Source organism: Atheta coriaria, unplaced genomic scaffold (assembly GCF_025399875.1).
Source record: "Atheta coriaria isolate IRGN ID8LTWV9N9 unplaced genomic scaffold, Caltech_Dcor_3.1 hic_scaffold_10_pilon, whole genome shotgun sequence".
NCBI classification, from domain to species: Eukaryota; Metazoa; Arthropoda; class Insecta; order Coleoptera; family Staphylinidae; genus Dalotia; species Dalotia coriaria.
In genome coordinates, this window is record NW_027045452.1 from 3,140,863 (window position 1) to 3,159,013 (window position 18,151).

Consider the following 18,151-nt stretch of genomic DNA (forward strand, 5'->3'; position numbering starts at 1 on the left):
ATTTCAGTTAGTATTTCGTATTTCGTTTCGTTATTCGCTGCTCGTTCGAGATAACCGTAACACCGTTACGGTGCACACAACCAGCACACTATCGCACAAAAACCAAGACTTAAGAAGAGTATACGAGAGATACTTTCTATTTTACTATTTACTAGTTTACCAGTCTTGTCGTTTTTGCTATGAGCACGTAGAAAATGAATAGAATCTCAAGAACGAGAATAAGAACAAGCATTACAAGGCATAGAAGTTGCTGGCAGACTGAGCACAAACCTTGTACATAAAGGTTGTTGGAGTGCTTAAACTTGAATTATAAAACGGAAAATAATTAGAACGCACACAAATGGCCAAGAGAAAAAATTATTTATTGCTATGAATTTAATTAGATATCGCTACTTTTTCTATCTGATTGAAACAAGTTATTAGCTTGGTTTGTGAACGGTTTCCTGTTTATTTACAGCCTTTCTTTTTGTTATCATTACTTCCAGTGTTGATCAATCGCAATAATGATTCGTAAAGTAAAAAAATGAAATAATCTTGTGAGTCTAAAGATGGGTTAGCGTGCGCACGCGAATTAATTTTCTTGTAACACGGCTGTAATTTAAAAAATATGTATTTGTGGTTATTCCACGATTATATTAACAAAATAAATAATATTTCCCATCTTCCCACTAAACTAAAGTGTTGAAAGAAATGCATTTATTTTTGTACTCTAAAAAATGTGAATATTACTTTTAAAACTCGTGGACATTGTTTTCATTTCTTCCGTTGGCACATAATGCAACACGATATTTCATACTCCTTTAATTAATTAAAATGAAACACACGCAAGTCCGCAATGTTAGTTAACTCGAGCGGGTTACAGGATCCACCAACAACCAGAAGTAATGCTTTGAATGTGAAAATGTTTAGATACACGGCGAGAAGTTTATGATCGATGGTGATGCGTGCAGCCTGGAATGCCTAAAATTACACGCACACCAGCCAAGAAATCATGCAAGCCTAACGCACCCACGGACATGAAAACAGAAACGATGAAAAATCTTCGCTAAACTAATGTGATTACGGTGAAATGTTTAGACAGATGTAAAAGCATCTTCGTGAAGTTTTACCGTACGCAACTATTTACAAAATTTAAGTATAAAAATACAGGATTTAAGCATTAAAAAACTAACTTTTACTTAGTTCGAAGAATTCGTATATTTAATTTAAATAAATCTGTACTAATTGTATAAGTAGATTGTATACGACCTTGAAAACTCAAACAACAATATTTATTTCCAATTTACAGCTTATAATTGGCGGACACAATACTGCTGCAATTGCAATTCCTGACAATAATAATAATAATCATACCGTAACACAGAGATAACATGCAGGCGACAACGGAATAATTATACTTCGCACACACGACAACTCGTGTTACAAGAGCGTAATTAACGCGTCCGTCCGAAAACATGAAAATGCTATGCGAAACAAAAAAAATATTTAATGCTTTTCATTTAATGATAAAAAATCATGTAATAAACGAATAGTGAATTGAAACAATGAAGGCGCCTGCAATTAAATAAATAGCTAATGCGCGCTCTTAAGGGGCTGAAGGATGCAGTCCGCAATGAGCGCTGATGAAAATGTAAAAAAACAGGCACATGTTCGTACAAGCAGCAGTTAGCGCCGGTGTGCAATGCGCATAATTGCGCCGTCGTGGTCGTTTCCCAGTGAATTAGGATTGCTTCAAACCGGTGCCCTGAAGCACCACTGCTGCCGCATACAATAAACACAGCGTTTTAATAAAATTAAAGCGAAAACGGGAGATTTATTTATCAACACAAACAAAACACCGCGGTATTTTATTTTGTGTTTACGCAAACAATACAAGTTGAAAACCCTCTCTGATAAAAATGCTTGATGCATTTTTTGCCTGCTTTCCCCTAGATACATGGCGAAATACTCCCGGGTAATGCTGAAGTTCGAATGAAGAAACAAACAGCTTATTTTGCGAAGCCGCCGCACATAACAGACATGTTCAGGCCACCGCAGTCGATGTAAAACTCCCCGTCCGATTCCGACTCGCAACACTGCGCTATGCTCGACTGACTTGCTGGCGGCGGCGGCGGCGGCGGCAGCGGCGCTCCGGGAAGAGAGCAACTCAATCCGTCGAAGCGAACGTAACGTATTCATCGAGCGCAAATATTTAGAGGAGAGAAAAAAAGGCGCACACCCTTTTATTGCGCCGTCATTGTTACCGGTGCAGTTTATGATGCATTTTTTCCGCAACTTTGATATAGACACACCACCAGATATTTTTTCTAGTCTATATATACTGGTACAACTCTGTTTGTGTGAGTCAGCTCACTTCCTGATAGTTTAATGCACTTTAATGCGCTTATTTCTCGTTAATTAAGTTTAATTCGAAGCAAATAAAAAAGACAATGTGGGCGCGGTGCAAAACTGACACGCTTCAAGACAAAAAGACATTAAGAAGCTTACAAACGCCTTCATTTTAAAGGGTCTTAAAAACTTGTTTTAATAAGCTAATGATTTAGCTCTAAAATTCTTTCAAATATTATAATTATAATATAATAATTTTTAATTAAAATTGATTGATATACGAGTCAAATAAAAATCAACCAATAAAGTGGAAATTATCGAATTAATATGTTTTATAAAATATGTATATAAATGTCTTTATAATTTTTCTTTCACTACTCGATCACTCAGTGCGCAAAGACGTTTAAAAATACATGCGCATCTCACTTCGAAAGTGTTCGCCGCTTGTGAAAATAGACAAATCCGCATTATATTTAGATTATTCGACGCGATACCGAGATATATTAACGTACGCATTTTCCACTATTCCTATTCGTGTTGCGGATAAGTATATTATTGCGCTATATAAATAAGGCGCGTGCTCGCCGCCACGTCGTGAGATAGTTGGCAGGAACATCTACCTATGCCGCTAACGTATGCGATATCACGAAAACCTACAAGTATATCAGCGACAACCAAAATTTACCATTAACTTGAGAAGTAAAAACACTGTTTGAGTGTCACTGCAACAGCAAACAACAATATATATAACATATTATTATGTTTGAAGAATAGTGGGTATAATTTGCGGATCATTAGCTTGCAATGAACGGATGATTTAACGTAACGCCTGATGGACGGATGAATCACACACTTTTTACGAGTACAACGAGGTTAAGAATACACTTTTATGTATAAAAATAATCCATTCAGTAGAGCAACAGTCATTTAAAGGCAGATAACTGGAAAGGGTTTTGGCAACACTTTAGCACATATTGCGAATCGTAGATTATTCCGACATAGTCGGGGAATAACAAGATTGCTTGTTGCATACGTATTAAACATCCAACATCAGAGTAATTTGGCAAATGTGCACTGGAAATTAAATATCTACTAAGTGTGTACACAAAACGAAATCGCATCAGTATCTCAATCACTCAGAAGCACATAAAATTAATCCCACAAAATAAAATTCTATTACAGCATATGAAAAAAATCCAATTTTAATTTTTGTGATTACAAAAAATGTATTGCGATAGCCTGTATTCAAATGTGAGTGCAGTTTTTGGCTCACTTCCCATTCAATTTTCGCAAGCATCTCGCCAAGCGTTTCTTTTGCTGGAAAAAGTAATACTGGAGGAGCGCGCGCGTTCCCAAAAGGAAAGCGACTTTCTCCGGTTTCTTCTGCATTACTGCATTACAAAGAAATGCGCCGCTATCCGGACGGCTACACGCTCGCTACACATTCCCTTAGGTTTAATCGCTCAGTGTATGAGTGTGTGCAAAAACACATTTGGTATAAATGAAGGCAGAGGCCTTTTACATATGTAAGAATAATCCACGATTGCCACTTTAACCATGAAACATAACAACAAATGATTTAGTAGGTATATGTTTACAGTTAAATCAAAAATACAAAAGTGACTTGCGCGGATCTATACACTTTGCTTGCCTAAGTTGCAAACCAGTCGACCTAAAAATATTTCAAATATCATGTACACAATTTGAAAATGTTTAAAATAGGTTATTTTATCATCCACGATACGACGCTACAAACTTCCATGTTTACTATAATAACAAACATTTCAGTCGCTGCACGTTTGTCAGAGTGAACAGCGAACGGTGGTGACATCGGCGCCTTCCGAACGTGAAAATAATCCGTGTTTTATTTGCTGTGTTGAGAATTTCTAAACAATAAGAAGTCGCATCGCTCGCATCTTTCATGTTGTCGTTTCCCGTACAAATATTAACATTGTCCGTGTATTTACACATTGAAATCTGGTTGAAGTTTACAATCCACCTACGCTTTGAGACGTCCAAACATGTCGGACATCAAGTGCGTGTAATCGTTGGTGTAACATACATCTCAATAATGTCGCGTGTTTCGGTCGCAACAAACATGCAAATGTCTGCTTGTTAATCAAATTTAATGTTCACATGTCTTGTGTTTTGTGTGAAATGCCATAAATTTAAATTTAAATGTATATTCCATTGAATATAAATTTTGAGGATAGAGGAGGAGTAAAAAAGTGGTCAGTGTTACAATAATTGAAATAAAAATATTCCAAATTATAAATTAATGTACAACTTAATTAAATTTCCAAATATAGCGAATTAAATAACAATATTGATTTGAAATAAAATTACATTTATAAAAAGACATAACAAATAATCATATTTAATTTGAAAATAATATTTGTCCAGTTAATAAAATTTATAATTATAACTGTTATCTTTGAAATGTATATTCGCCGGCAGCATCAATTCCAATTTCAGTAGTTGGCAATTTTAATATGAAATTTATGAAATTCCATAATTGCTCTTGTTACTTACGTATTTATATCGAAATGTAACGTAAATAGAAAGTAATAGAGGATGCGCCCCCGATCGCCGGCAAACTTCGTAATTGCACGAACGTGTTGGCGTTTCGTGCAATGTTTGTAATTGAATGATGAAACAGTTTTCGATATTATTTTGTTTGCGAAACATGAAAACTGCATTATTTGTAATTATACTGTTACTTTCGTGCAAGTACTGGCACAGAGGTGCAATTGTCAAATAAATAATATTACACACCGCCAATAATGAAACATTATGTTTGCGCAGCTCACAAATTCTAATGATAGTTTTGCAACAAATAGTAAAATATTTAACTGATACACAGTTATGTCAAAATATTAAATTCCGACGTGGCTGTGATTATTAAAAGAGACGTGAATAGAATTATTAGCGAAATTTGGCATCGGTTCAATTATTAAATTTCACATGAAAATATTTTCAATAATATGTATTTTAGTTACACGTTACACATATCCAAATATTTTTAGTGGTATGTAAGTAATACATCACAAAATTGATTTTTTGTAATTTATCTTATAAGATTTAGGTTCTGGCACGCAACAATTAAATATTATCCTCATGTTTTAAATTTTTCTCGTAATATTCCAAAAATTACTAACATAGCTCGTCCAGTTTTCGACTAATTCATCAATAAGTTGATCATAATAATAATAAAATGTGGAAATGCAACTTGCAATTCACATCGTGATATTTTTAGTTCCACAACAATTGTTTAAATTATGTCTGCGAGTGACTCGATGAAAGGTCGCATTAGAACCGGATGTTCCTTCCGGCTGCTAAATATAATCGTCTGCTAAAATGTGCATGCCTCAGCTGAGAACTAAAATTGATGCAAAACGACATAGATAATTCCATAATAGTTGCGATAATAAACGTTTCATTATTGTCATAACCAACTCTGCTGAAATTCGCTACAAAAGGAAACTCTGTTTGCATTTGCATTCAAATATAAATTTAAAATAGTAAACCTAACGCAAATATGTTTCGTATTTAGTACATTAGATTATAATTATGTAGCTACGAAAAATATAGTTTAAAAAACCTGACGAAGGTCGCCTCAAAATGCGTATATTTTAAATTACAATATCCCACATTGCATGATGGAATAATAATCAACTTTAGTTGTATCCTTCCCCACTAAATCTAAGTATAAATTATATCTTACGTCGTATAAAGTTGTAATCAAATTCGTGCACATCGCAAACACGCAAAACTAATAATAATCGCTAAAATCGCGAATCATCTACGTCTGATTGACGGAATGTTTTTGGTTAACCTGAATCGACGAATTATTAGCTAATAAATCATGAGAGATTCTTCTTTGCACCAGTTCATGTTAAAGTTAAAACTTACTGTTTGTGTATGCCTTGAACGCCCACGATTACTGGGAAAAATATGAAACTCACCTGAAATAAAATAATATCATTAGAAAAACGTAGAATATTTTCAGTATCACATATTTATAATTACACTTTTAAATTTTATTTTTGACCTAAAATACTTGCTTTCAAAAAGAAATAAAAAAAGGAAATCTTCCGGGCACAACGCAGAAAATAACATAAACACATCTTACGTTAACGCAATAATAAATTACCATCATCATCATTATCCATCACCGTAAACTGCAGAACGCGCGCGCACTCCGCTAGATGAACAATTTCCACGCAAAGTTTATACAGTTGAATGTAAACAAATCTCAAAGTATTTATAAACATTGATTACATTATTTAAAGAAGGTACCAACCCGCCCCACACCTTTATAAGAGAAAAATTCATTCAACTTTAAAATAAAATTAACCATATTGTATACAATTTTAATAATATTCCTAGTTGTATCCAATCGTAACACGCCACAAGTGCAATCACAACTGGAATTTATTCACTAACGAGTACAAAATAATAACTACTACGATATACATGACCTTGAAAGTTTGAATCGTTGCATGCGAGCTGATTCAATAAATAAATCAATAAAATGAAAGCTGGAGAAACAAATGTTCAGTTTAATAACATTGTCTAGAGTCTAAGATTCCGAAGTGTAAGACGATGATGAGTAATAGTCTCCGAGGATGATTAATTCAGATCGTAAACGTCAAGAAGTGAAACTAATAAAGTTATTAGACATTTAATGCCAAGTTTTCTCAATTAGAGTAAATTCTACTTCGAAAGTGACTTCACGACTCGAATATTATGCATATTACGAACAGGTGTCTCTACATCCCGCGTGCAGCATCCTGCATCCATTTCCTTCCCACAGCGATGCTCATTTTCTCTCGTTTTATCCCACACACTGTTTGCTTTTGTTGCGTGCTGTTTTGCGGTGTCCACATGTGCTCCACTCGCAGCTCTAGTTTTACCTTTTACCTTGTAGTGTAGCACACACAAGTGTGAGTAGTAGTCTGTGTTCGCTCTTGACTACTTGTTACACTTAACAATTCACACTCGGTTAAATGCCGCTCGCGTTATGTTCGCCTCTCCTACCGCATTCCAAACTCACAACACTGGACCCCATGTACATGTACAATAGTCAGCATTTATGCACGTGTCTTAATTGTTGTATTATGAAATAAATATTTTTATTTTGTTTCTATAGAAGAAATCCATTTCGTTTTGTTTATCGCTAAATTGTAACATCACGCTTGAAACAAATAACCGCATTTATTGCCTTAGGCGCGGAATGGAGCTCATTAAAGTATGATTTCATCTTGGCAACGGTTGTGCGGAATTGCGTACGCGAGGAATTTCTTTGCAACGCAGTTTATTAACGCGTCGAAATAAAGACACGCTTTATGCGTGCCTATTTGTCTTTCTCGCTCGCTTCGCTACTTAATTATCGCCTGTTTTTCATAGCTGAGTCACAACTTGTGGCTAAAGGTTCAGTTTAGAGATTCACTCGGAAAAGCGCCGGACAAAAACTCGTCACCGCTTGGTGTTCGCGCGCGCGGTGCACAATTAGTTGGTCGGTTGGTTAGTTAGCCGCTTGTCGGACGCCCCCGCTGCCAAGCGCATTTAATACGTACTCTAACGACCCAAATGACTTAATACAATTAATCGCAATTACGGGCGACGTTTACGACGATGACGCGCGACTCGACCCGCGAGTCAAGCAAGAGTAAGTACCTACATACACACAAGCGAGATGGATAGTAGAATAAAGTAATGCGAAACTTAGTTTAAGTGTAGTTTCGCTAATTCCTCTCGTTTATTTTCCCGAACGCAGTTACACCGATGATCCAATGATTTCGAGTAGTTTATGCGGTGCACAAGGAAAACTTGCTGTGTTACAATAACAAACTCAAAGTAAATAGTCAAATGTCAAATAACAATCAGTATATTACTATTATTCTTTCTTCCAGAAGATTACCCAATTAACTGCTGGTTTCATTTATTATTCTCAGTGGCGTTAGTGTGTCGCTCGCGCGGCACAGAAAATATGCAATAAAAATAAATCGAGTCGCTGACAAGCGCGTGCCGCGGGCAATAAGTCGCGCTCGGGATGTTTGCATTATCCGCGTTTTTCGCTGTTTCCAACACACCACTACCGGCTAATCCGAGCAGTCGCCGCGCGATGTTTAATTCGAATCGATGCATCACAAGTATCACGATTACTTGTGGCACGCCGGTCGTGGCGAGTACCAAAAAGTGCAAACAGAAATAGATGCGGGGAACGCGTGCAGATGAGGACGAGATGAATGATGAGCGAGAATTAAGTGTGTGCGGTGATGGCACGCGCGAGTCTACCATACCAGGCTCACTGCTAGAAAATGAGACGAAACTCATCTGCTACTAACACACTAGTTAAAACTAGTGACATTAGTGCAACAGGGCTGTACCACATACTATTAAACCAAAAATAAGACAAAACATTATTTCTTTGGTTTTTCAGTAAAATAACTAACTAGAAACGCTTAATTTTGCGAGATTGTAATTACAAGTTTTAAATCCGGTTCTGGATATGAGGAACATGTATATATAAAGTTCTGCGTTGCTCTTGCGCCTGCCGCAGAGGTTAGAAGTTTTATTGCAGAAGCTTGAAGAAGCACCAAAAAGACGAAACAAAACAAACACCACCCAGCGACGAACACTCGTTTACTACAAAATCCCACAGATTGGAAAAGCAAGCATCGTAAGGCGTAGACGCTTTAATGCTCAAACAAATGAAACAGAAGCTGCTGCTCCTTCCTCGACGTGCACAAAAGAAACAAATCAGATTCGGCACGTTTCATCTCCGTAAATACCTTGAACCATTGAGAAAATAACCAATTTGTCAACAGATACTAGATTAATCTATTAAGTTATAAATTTGCATCAATTGAGTAATAATTTAATTTTCGTGCCAGCGAGCAAAATATTTTCTACAAACATCTAAAAGATGTCTTCCGTAAAAAGGCGTTATATCATAATTTCAAAGCGCGCCGAAAAAACACTACCTGAACTAAAAATAAAAATAAGCCGTGTATTTATCCGTTGGGCAAGTCGGTCAACTCAACGTGGATGTGTCTCAATTATAAAAATATTTGAAAATAGTCGATGTTGGGAGAAAATATTTTATGATCTACTGCTAGCGGATGTTTCAACGTATGATGGATAAAATATAGAAAAATCATCAAAGAAACAAATAAAGCGTGAAATTTATTATAGAAAAACAGTATTTATTATTATATTAACAAAATTTTGAGAAGACGAAAAAAATTGGGTAAATGGTTATATTCTGGTTAGGAATATGCGACAGATGCTTGTTAAAATAAAATGCCCAAGCCATGTGCAACAGTACACTCTGCACAACACGCAACTAGCGTAAAGGTAACTAAGTAAGGTAGGAAAGGTAGACAGACACACCGATAAAACAACCTGTCCGGCTGTCGCATCACCTGGCGTTAATATCAGCTGCTTCGCTCACCGCTGTTTTAGATTTCCGCGCGGCTTGATTTCAACATACTTTCGTTTGTTCATATCTACAAAAGAACAAATCCACATTGCCATGATATGCATATTAACTTAACTTAATTCGCGAGTAACTGGAAGAGAAAATTGTAAGTGCAAGTGTTTAGAGCATTTAGATTGATATATCCAATCCAGATAAAACCTAAAACTGGAGCAGAGCTGGAATTAATTTCGAATTTAAATCGCTACTCTACATAATGACGAGGCGTGATTAACGCAAATCGATTACATTTAATTATCAACAGATGTCCGTTAAAATGTCGCTTCTGGTTTCATTAAAGTGTAGATTTTTGTGTTTGTTGCCTCGTTGCAGTAATGCTTAGATAAATATTCAAATGTGCTGCAAAGTGCCGAGTTTGCAAACATAGAAAACAAAGCAATTTGCATTCATTTAACCACTTTAATGATATTAAACTATTGGCATTCCTATCTTTATTTTATATTTGAAAGATGATTGATTGACCTTTGATGATTTATAGAATAAAGTGAAATAATGCATTTAAAATTGAATTTTCATACGAATTTCACTATGCATAAACTGGTTTATCGTCAATTGCGCAACGTTGAACTAGACAAGAGGCACATGAAGTTGGCAGTAGACAAAAACACAGAAAGCAGCGCTGGTATGATGGGAGGCTGGTAGTAAGAGCAGCACGACTTAATATCATAATGCGATCAGATGGCGCGACGTAAATACGGCATCGCGTTGTTTAGATCGCGTCGTTTTGATCTCTCGATGGCACAGTTTCCAAGCGTGCGCTTTTCCGAGCGAGTTCTAGCTGGAAACAAAGTAACAAGCAACGCGAAACTAGCACGAGTAACCAAAGAACTGCGTTGATGTAAGATTGAACGCGTAGAGCCGTGTAGACAAACGAGCAGCCGAGAACAAACGATCGAATCGTAACGTGCAACTAGCAACTTGAACCCAAAACAAAGACTGCAAAGCAGTAATGTCAGAGAGTCAGTGTATCTACGCCCGAATTCTCGAAAAGGCAACACATATTTCTCAGCGCATAATTTACCAGATATTATTACTTTCCAGTTAACATAATCTTATTACCAACACACGCCTTTGTACGCGCTGATGATTGTGATTATTTCGTGGGTGAAAAATTTCAATGTATACGAAAGAAAGCAATCAATACTTATAGGAAATATTTCAGTACCTACGCGTGATGAGACATTTCGAAAATGGCATCCAAAGCGACACGTGCGTGTGTGCCTAGCGTGGATAAGGTCGAGACCTTAATTAGACCAGCAGGCCGAGCTGGCTGCCCACGCTACCGGCGTGCACATGCACAAAACATAAGACACACACATGAAATATGTAGCAATCGCCTACCTAAAAATTCTCTCCAGCAAAATACAAAGTAAAAGCGATACTCGATAGAACACTTATGGAACAAGAGACCTTAAAACCCCACATGAATTAACCGTCGCTAATTATCTGCTTTATAATTGATGTAATAACAATGCAATTTTCCAATGCTTCACGAATCATGTATAAATTATGTACCTAGTTCTCGACTCGAGTCGAGGTTTGTTTGTGTCGCACGAATGCCGCAACTATAGCGACTAAAACACCAACCTACGACTTCCTACAGCTCGACAACCAATCGAAGGCCGTTTCCCGCAGTCTTATTGTCATCATCACAAGGCATTATCCGACCCGACTCATGGAGTCTTGTGTTTGTAACCGCGGAGGCGATTAATTATGCACGGATCTCTATTGCTAGGGCTATCAATAAACGAGACCTTACCGCAACCAGATCTATTACTGATTGTAGGTAGTGTTTAGTGGAAGTTTTAGTGTTCAGAAGGAAAGAACCAATCTAATTTATTTTTAACGCAAGCTTCGTATGTCGAATTATTGAATTATTGAATAAGTAATTACAGTATATCAAATTGAACCGATCACATTATGTTCCCAAAGAATGTAATAATTAACATTGACAATACAATGCCAAAATGATACAAGAATCCTGCATTAGGGTTGAATTAATTCGTACATTATCCACATTATCTGAATATGAATTATAAACACGCTCGTGTTCAGCCGAATCCAATAAATCAATAAATATGCCCCAGACAAATAAGCACACAATCTAACAAAACCGGCGAATGTGTGTACGCTATGTTCGCCCTGTCATTTTAAGGACGAGCGTCGGTAATGTTTACGTTATTGTTGCCATTGGCAACACGATAATGTGCGCCGAGTGCGGGTTCTCAGGTGAGCGCCACCTATGCGCTGCCTCTAATGGCATCGATAAATAAACCATGTGGGTTGGATATTCTATTCACGAACACGCAGCGAGCATTAAAGCGATACGAAATCAATTTTAATGTGGGTTTTGCAATACGAGTGTATAAACTGAATTTGTGCAGTAAATAATAATTATTGTTACGAAACAATTAACAAAATTGATTTTTGTGGTGAAGCTTTGTTTCTAGTTCAATTAATGCAGTTTTAGTGTCAAATGTATAACACTGTAGCGTAGTTTTGGAATGTAAAGCGTGTGCCCTCGATAAACGAATGCACCGACCAAAACAGATTGCATTGCACCTGTTCCAGTATGTTCCACACAAGTTTTTGCACCGTTCGTCGGAGTAATTCAATTTTAATAGAACAATCATAGGCTGCCAAGTTACAATATTCATTCAACTGATGTGATAGTACCTAGGTTCTCATTTGAGTTTGGTATAAGATTTACAAGAGATGAGAAAGCAAAGGAATTTCAATGTATAGTATATTATTGCACTTTGTAAACGTGAAACGTATCTTGTTCCAGCGTTGTTTTAATCACATGCCCAATGAATTTACTCCACGACGCTGGCACGTCCAACAAGCTGGAAGCAATTCGTTCTATTTGGTGCTCTGTTCATGAGCTGGCGTTTTTGTTCGCTTCGCGCCGGATTTGTTCTCGTTTTTTGCCACTTTGCCGTTACCCGTTGCGCCGCGCATTCGATGAGTGAAAAGTGAACTTGCGGTTTGCGCCAAGCATCAATTCAATTCGTTACGTCGTTAGTTGAGTTTTACCCGTGTGGCAGGACATCTAACAGGCTAATCAAAATTGTGTAGTACAAAGCGTAAAGCCCTAAACAAAGCGTCAGCAAAAAATGCATTTGCTACTTGAATAGTCCACAATCAATCTACCTACAAGCCGCGTTTTTATGCGCTCTGTTTTACTTTTCTAATGATAGTATACCTCGACAACTTCCACTGAACGCAGAAAAGTTAAACATTAACAGTTATAGAAAATTCATAGTCATTTGCTGCGCACCAAGCGTAACCGCAGGCCCGGAAGGAAAAGCAACAATTCAACGCAAAGAAAACCAATGAAAAAAACAGCTTTGCGCAGCGTTGAAATTGGACTCAAAGCAGAGAAACGGGCACATCAAGAAGCGCGCCAGTGCGCTAAACGCCGACTTTATCCAACTAAACGCTCTAGTTAACCGCGTTCATAAGCAATTCGTAAAACCAACGAAGATTCATTAATCATAAAATAAAAACATTTTTTAAAACGCAATTTGGTGCGATGAAATTGTTCTACATCGCATGTTTATAATTTGCACACCTTGTTACCAAATTGTGTTCTTTGCTGAATTCAATATAATAAAACCCCGTGCACTAAAATAAAAGCTTTCTATACAATACAATAATCCACAAAATGTCATTAATAACAAAGCGTAAATAAAATACAAATGGCATTGGATGGTAAATCAAAATCAACATGCCGGCAATGATATTAATCACGAACGCTGTGCGAATTAAACTGCACGCTTGATTATAACCTAACAAAAGCATCGAAAGACTGAGCGCACCGCAGCCAGCAGGGAGCACACGGAATGAACTTTAATTTCGAAACGCGAGCAAAAAGCACACGCCGCGAGGCGACGGTGGCGGCGGCGATGGCGTGCCTGGTGTTTCGGCCACGTTGCTATGCCGCCCCCGTGTGTATACATCGAACGCCGTCATGGCAACGCGAGGACGAGGTGAACCCAACATACCACACACATACACTTCAAACTTACATGCTATAAGATCGGATTAAATCACCCTGAAGGACATCGCCAAAATGTTTAAACCGGAACACACGCACGCAGATCATCAAAACCGCTAGAATTCGTTATTTGGGTTAATGACAATATAATTTCGAGAGCAGGGAATTTTTTATCAACAAAAAATGACAATATCCGACGTGTAACTTCGTGGCAAACATGACATATTGGCGTTTTGTATATTTTCCCTGTGATGGCTGTTAGTCAATATACCTCCAGGGTGGAAATATAAAATGTCGGGGCCTGTGCCACGTACAGGTGCGCACGAGCACACATCCATAAATTATGAAACGCCATCGACTACCGACTGAAGTTGCGCGCCTAAGAGAAAAAAATGTGTGCAGCGTTGCCATGGACAGCGATCGCAACCACCATGTTAGGTATTTTTTAATGTCGCCGCTTTGGATAATGCAACATCACAGACACAACTTAATACGTAATGGGAAATGTAATAAAGATACCAGCGTTGTTGGTGCGCTTCGTACCAACTACCGAACGATATCCAAGAGACAAAATATAACTATTATCGTGTTCCCGTAGAACCGGGGGGTGGGGGTTAGATATACCTACATACACGTTAGGTACATACGCTATTCATGAATACAACTATAATATTCATTTTATAAATTTGATTGCATCGTCGTCCTTTCTACGTTGTTGTGGTATAGAAAACTGGCGTGGGTGGACGATTTCGATAAGGATTATTACCCATGGACGAAACGACACGAAATGAGCGCACGACCCAAGCATCAAGATGTTGCCAGCACGCACAGGTATTTTTTGTTTGGTCACCAGAAAAATATAAGCGCAAATATGTGTATTACACACGCATGTATGGTGTTGGGAAATTTATAAATGCATAAATGATATGGAAAATCATTCGCTTAATGGGCTTTCCGTGTATGACACAATTTACACAATTATGAAACTAGCTAATATTTAATTAACTCTTAATGCATTAAACTATAAGGGTGATTCTAAGTGGAAATTATTACGTTTGCAAAATGTAAAAATGCAAAAATTGCAAAATTTTGTATTTAATCAAATAATTAATAATATTATCAATAATCTGAATGCAGTAAACTATTCGGTAAATGTACAAACGCGTCAATAAACCAAAAAATGTAAATGTTTGTTATCAATTACGTAAACCTAGAAGAAACATGTCAAAATGTGATAAAAATTGAGGCCAAGCCAAATTTAAAAAGTTATTCAGTAATTCTATTGTTGATGTTACCTACCAAACAATACCTACGACATAATCTGTGCACATAATTACCACAACAACAATAACAATGCTCGCGTCGATTGTTATGAAAAATTCGTACGCAAGCCAAGGTTATGCAATGGCTGATCGTCGGATTCGACTACCCATTGATTGCATTTTAAGTGCGATTTCTGCAGGAAAAAACAAAACAATGTGGCAATTTAAATACAAAATTCCAGCATTCAAAATGCAATTTTTCGTGTTTTGCAAAATGCTTCAAGTTCAGTCACAGCAAAATCATTTCTATTTTATTGCATTCGTATCGTAATCCATTTCTTGGCCTCAGTTGTGTGCACAGGGCGAACAAATTTCATTTCTTCCTGCGTTATTAATTAATAACGCAAAGAGAAATTGTTGCTAGTTGTTTTTCCACCTTATTCGTACATTTTCCGGCCGCCTTGGGCCCGTTATTATAATTTCATGCGATACGAGCGCCGCACGATATAATTTACTTTATAAGAACGATATTTATTGTTGTTGCCAACTCGGGTGCACGCCAATGCGAGCTCGTGCGTTATTATATCGTCCATTATGCCCACCACACATTCAAACACGCAGCCCAGGTGAGTGAAACAGGTGAAACGGTGCTACCATCAGCGTAGTTCCTCTATTTTCGTGCAAGTTAAGTTAACTTACACCGCAGCGCCACGATACAAACAATGGCCGGCGGCCGTGGCTTTATCGCGCCATTATTATTTTTGTCACATTTTCATCGCGTAACTCGAACGAAACAAAGTGATGGAGTAATTGCGTTCTATTCCCCGTTTGATGTTTGCCTGTTCTATTCGTTGTTGTTGTTGTTGTTGATGTTATTGTTGCGACAACCAAATGGCCGCATGACTCGGTCGCTGGTGTGACTCTGACGTAATGCGCCACTGGCGCTCACCGACAATGCTTTATAGTTTTATAGGATGTTACAAAAAAGCGAGCTCATTATTGTTAGATGTTAGATATTATGTGCGCGCGTTGAATTTATGTTAAATTTATGTAGCGTAAGTTACCAGTGTGCGTGCGTGTGCATTGTTTGAGCGTAATAATAGCTTCAGATGCAATTAGGTGGTTTTAATATGTTGGGCAATGAACATGTGCAATTAGATATAAAAATGCGTAGAAAGTAAACTTAATTATTATGCAAACTGATGATTTTGGTGATGAAATTAAATTTATTAAAAACTAAGTAGATAAATAGTAAATTTTTGATGTGCTTATTTCAGTAGTTGAGAAATTGTAACCTGTCTGCCAACTGAATGTGCCATAGTTTTTTGATAAATGCAAGTTTTTTAGCGCGGCGCATCATGAATGAATAAAGGCACCCGCCTCGGTAGACGGATGGCTGACTGCACGAAAGAATACACACCGACTACGTCGAGCGAACAGGAAGTCTATTACGGTTTCTTCAACGTTTTCACCGCAGCGCGTTCGCGCGTTCTTCCTTTGTTCCTACGATTTCTACGATTCTTCAGCACTTGCCGTGCTTCCTCTCGCACAATGGCGAGCAGCGCACGGATTACACAACTACACAACAAGTGTGCGTGTCTATCGAGAATAATAAATGCGTTTGGCTTGATGCGGAGCGCGAGCGCCGAAGAAATACCGATGTTTTTTTTCGGCTACAACAGGAAGACGCCACTAGCAAGGTGTTTCGGCCAAAGCGACAACAACTATGAAATTATTACTCTAAACCATTTTGTGATCCTGCGGGAGTTTTTATGTTTTGTACGTTTTGTAATCGAAATATGAATGATTTGATTCCTCCTACGAAAACGTGCCTCTTGCGTGCTCGACTCGGCACGACGTGATTACGGCTAGTCGGAATAGTAAACAAGCAGTCGTAAAAGTGAGCAATTTTCCGCGCCGCGCATAATTGCGATATCGAGAGACGATTACGAAACCTAATAATTGCCCCCGATGTAGTCAATCGCGCGTACGCCTTCCGATGACATAATAGGGGAAGCGATAATAGGATTATCCTCCGCACTCACCTCTTCTTCACCGGTGGCCGTGTTGACTGAGTCCATGCTCTGGCTGAGCGTAAGCGGCGCTTCCATAATATCCAGTTCGGTGGTCGGAGACGCAGCGGCGGCTGCGATCACAGGACTGCCGGCGGCGGTTGCGGCGGCGGACGACTCGACGGCGTGGTCGTGACGCGGCCTCTTCAGCGACGGCGGCGTGGCGGCGGTCGGCGGGGACAGATTGCCAACCAGCGGATGCCGGCCTCTCTTCGTGGCGGCGCCGGCGGTGGAACTGAAGGCGGTCTCCACGGTGTTCACGTTTGCGACAAGATCAACCTCGTAGAGTTGACCGCTGTCTGCAACTGGGTGTACAACGCACGCACATCGGCCGCCCTCCCCGTCAACAATATACTTCGCGCTGCTCCTGCTGCCGCAGGACGACACTCGTCAAACACTCGGCGCGCGCTGCACTGAAACGCACGCGGCGCGTTATCAGTCCTTGTGGTGAAAATAAACTGGCGTGTGTGTGTGTGTGTGAATGTAGGGTGATTTATTGCGGAGCGAGCGGCGAATTGTTTTTTATTGACTTTCGGAGAATGCAAACGACGAACGGCCAAGTTGAGACCCGTACGACGTGACGGTCGCAGCTCGACTGAAGAGATAGAGAGCGCGCGGCCGGCAACGGTGTATGATGCGGGGCCCGGCTGCGCTGCCCCCCACTTGCACGGAAACACGCCACGCCGGCGGCGCGTGTCAGAGCAAGATGGAAGACGGCGCTATGCAGGTGCGCCGCGCCGCACGGGGCCTACCTACACCACCAACACGCGCACGCCTCGGCGCGCACCCCGTAATCGCGCGGCGGTGGCAGCAGCGCACCTGTCCCGGTGTGTTTGTATTCTGGGGTGGGGCGCGCGCATACAGGTAAAGCGGCGCCTCACCTGGGGTGCGTGTGTGCGTTGGAGTGGGTGTGTTTCAGTAGGCAAACCAGCCAGCGATGTTTGTCGTCGTCGTTGTCGTGTGTGTGTGTTGGTGCGGCATGCGG

At 39.1% G+C, this 18,151-nt stretch overlaps 1 protein-coding gene across 1 annotated transcript in view; it reads right to left on the reverse strand.

Annotated features, from left to right (window-relative positions):
- Positions 1–17,785, reverse strand: part of LOC135800294 (protein couch potato) — a 53,761-nt gene extending 35,976 nt beyond the window's left edge. Inside the window, 1 exon segment of the mRNA XM_065313490.1 lies at positions 17,140–17,785. Within this exon segment, the coding sequence (XP_065169562.1) occupies positions 17,140–17,205 (66 nt within the window). The 5' untranslated portion in view covers positions 17,206–17,785.
- Positions 17,786–18,151: the final 366 nt, after the last annotated feature.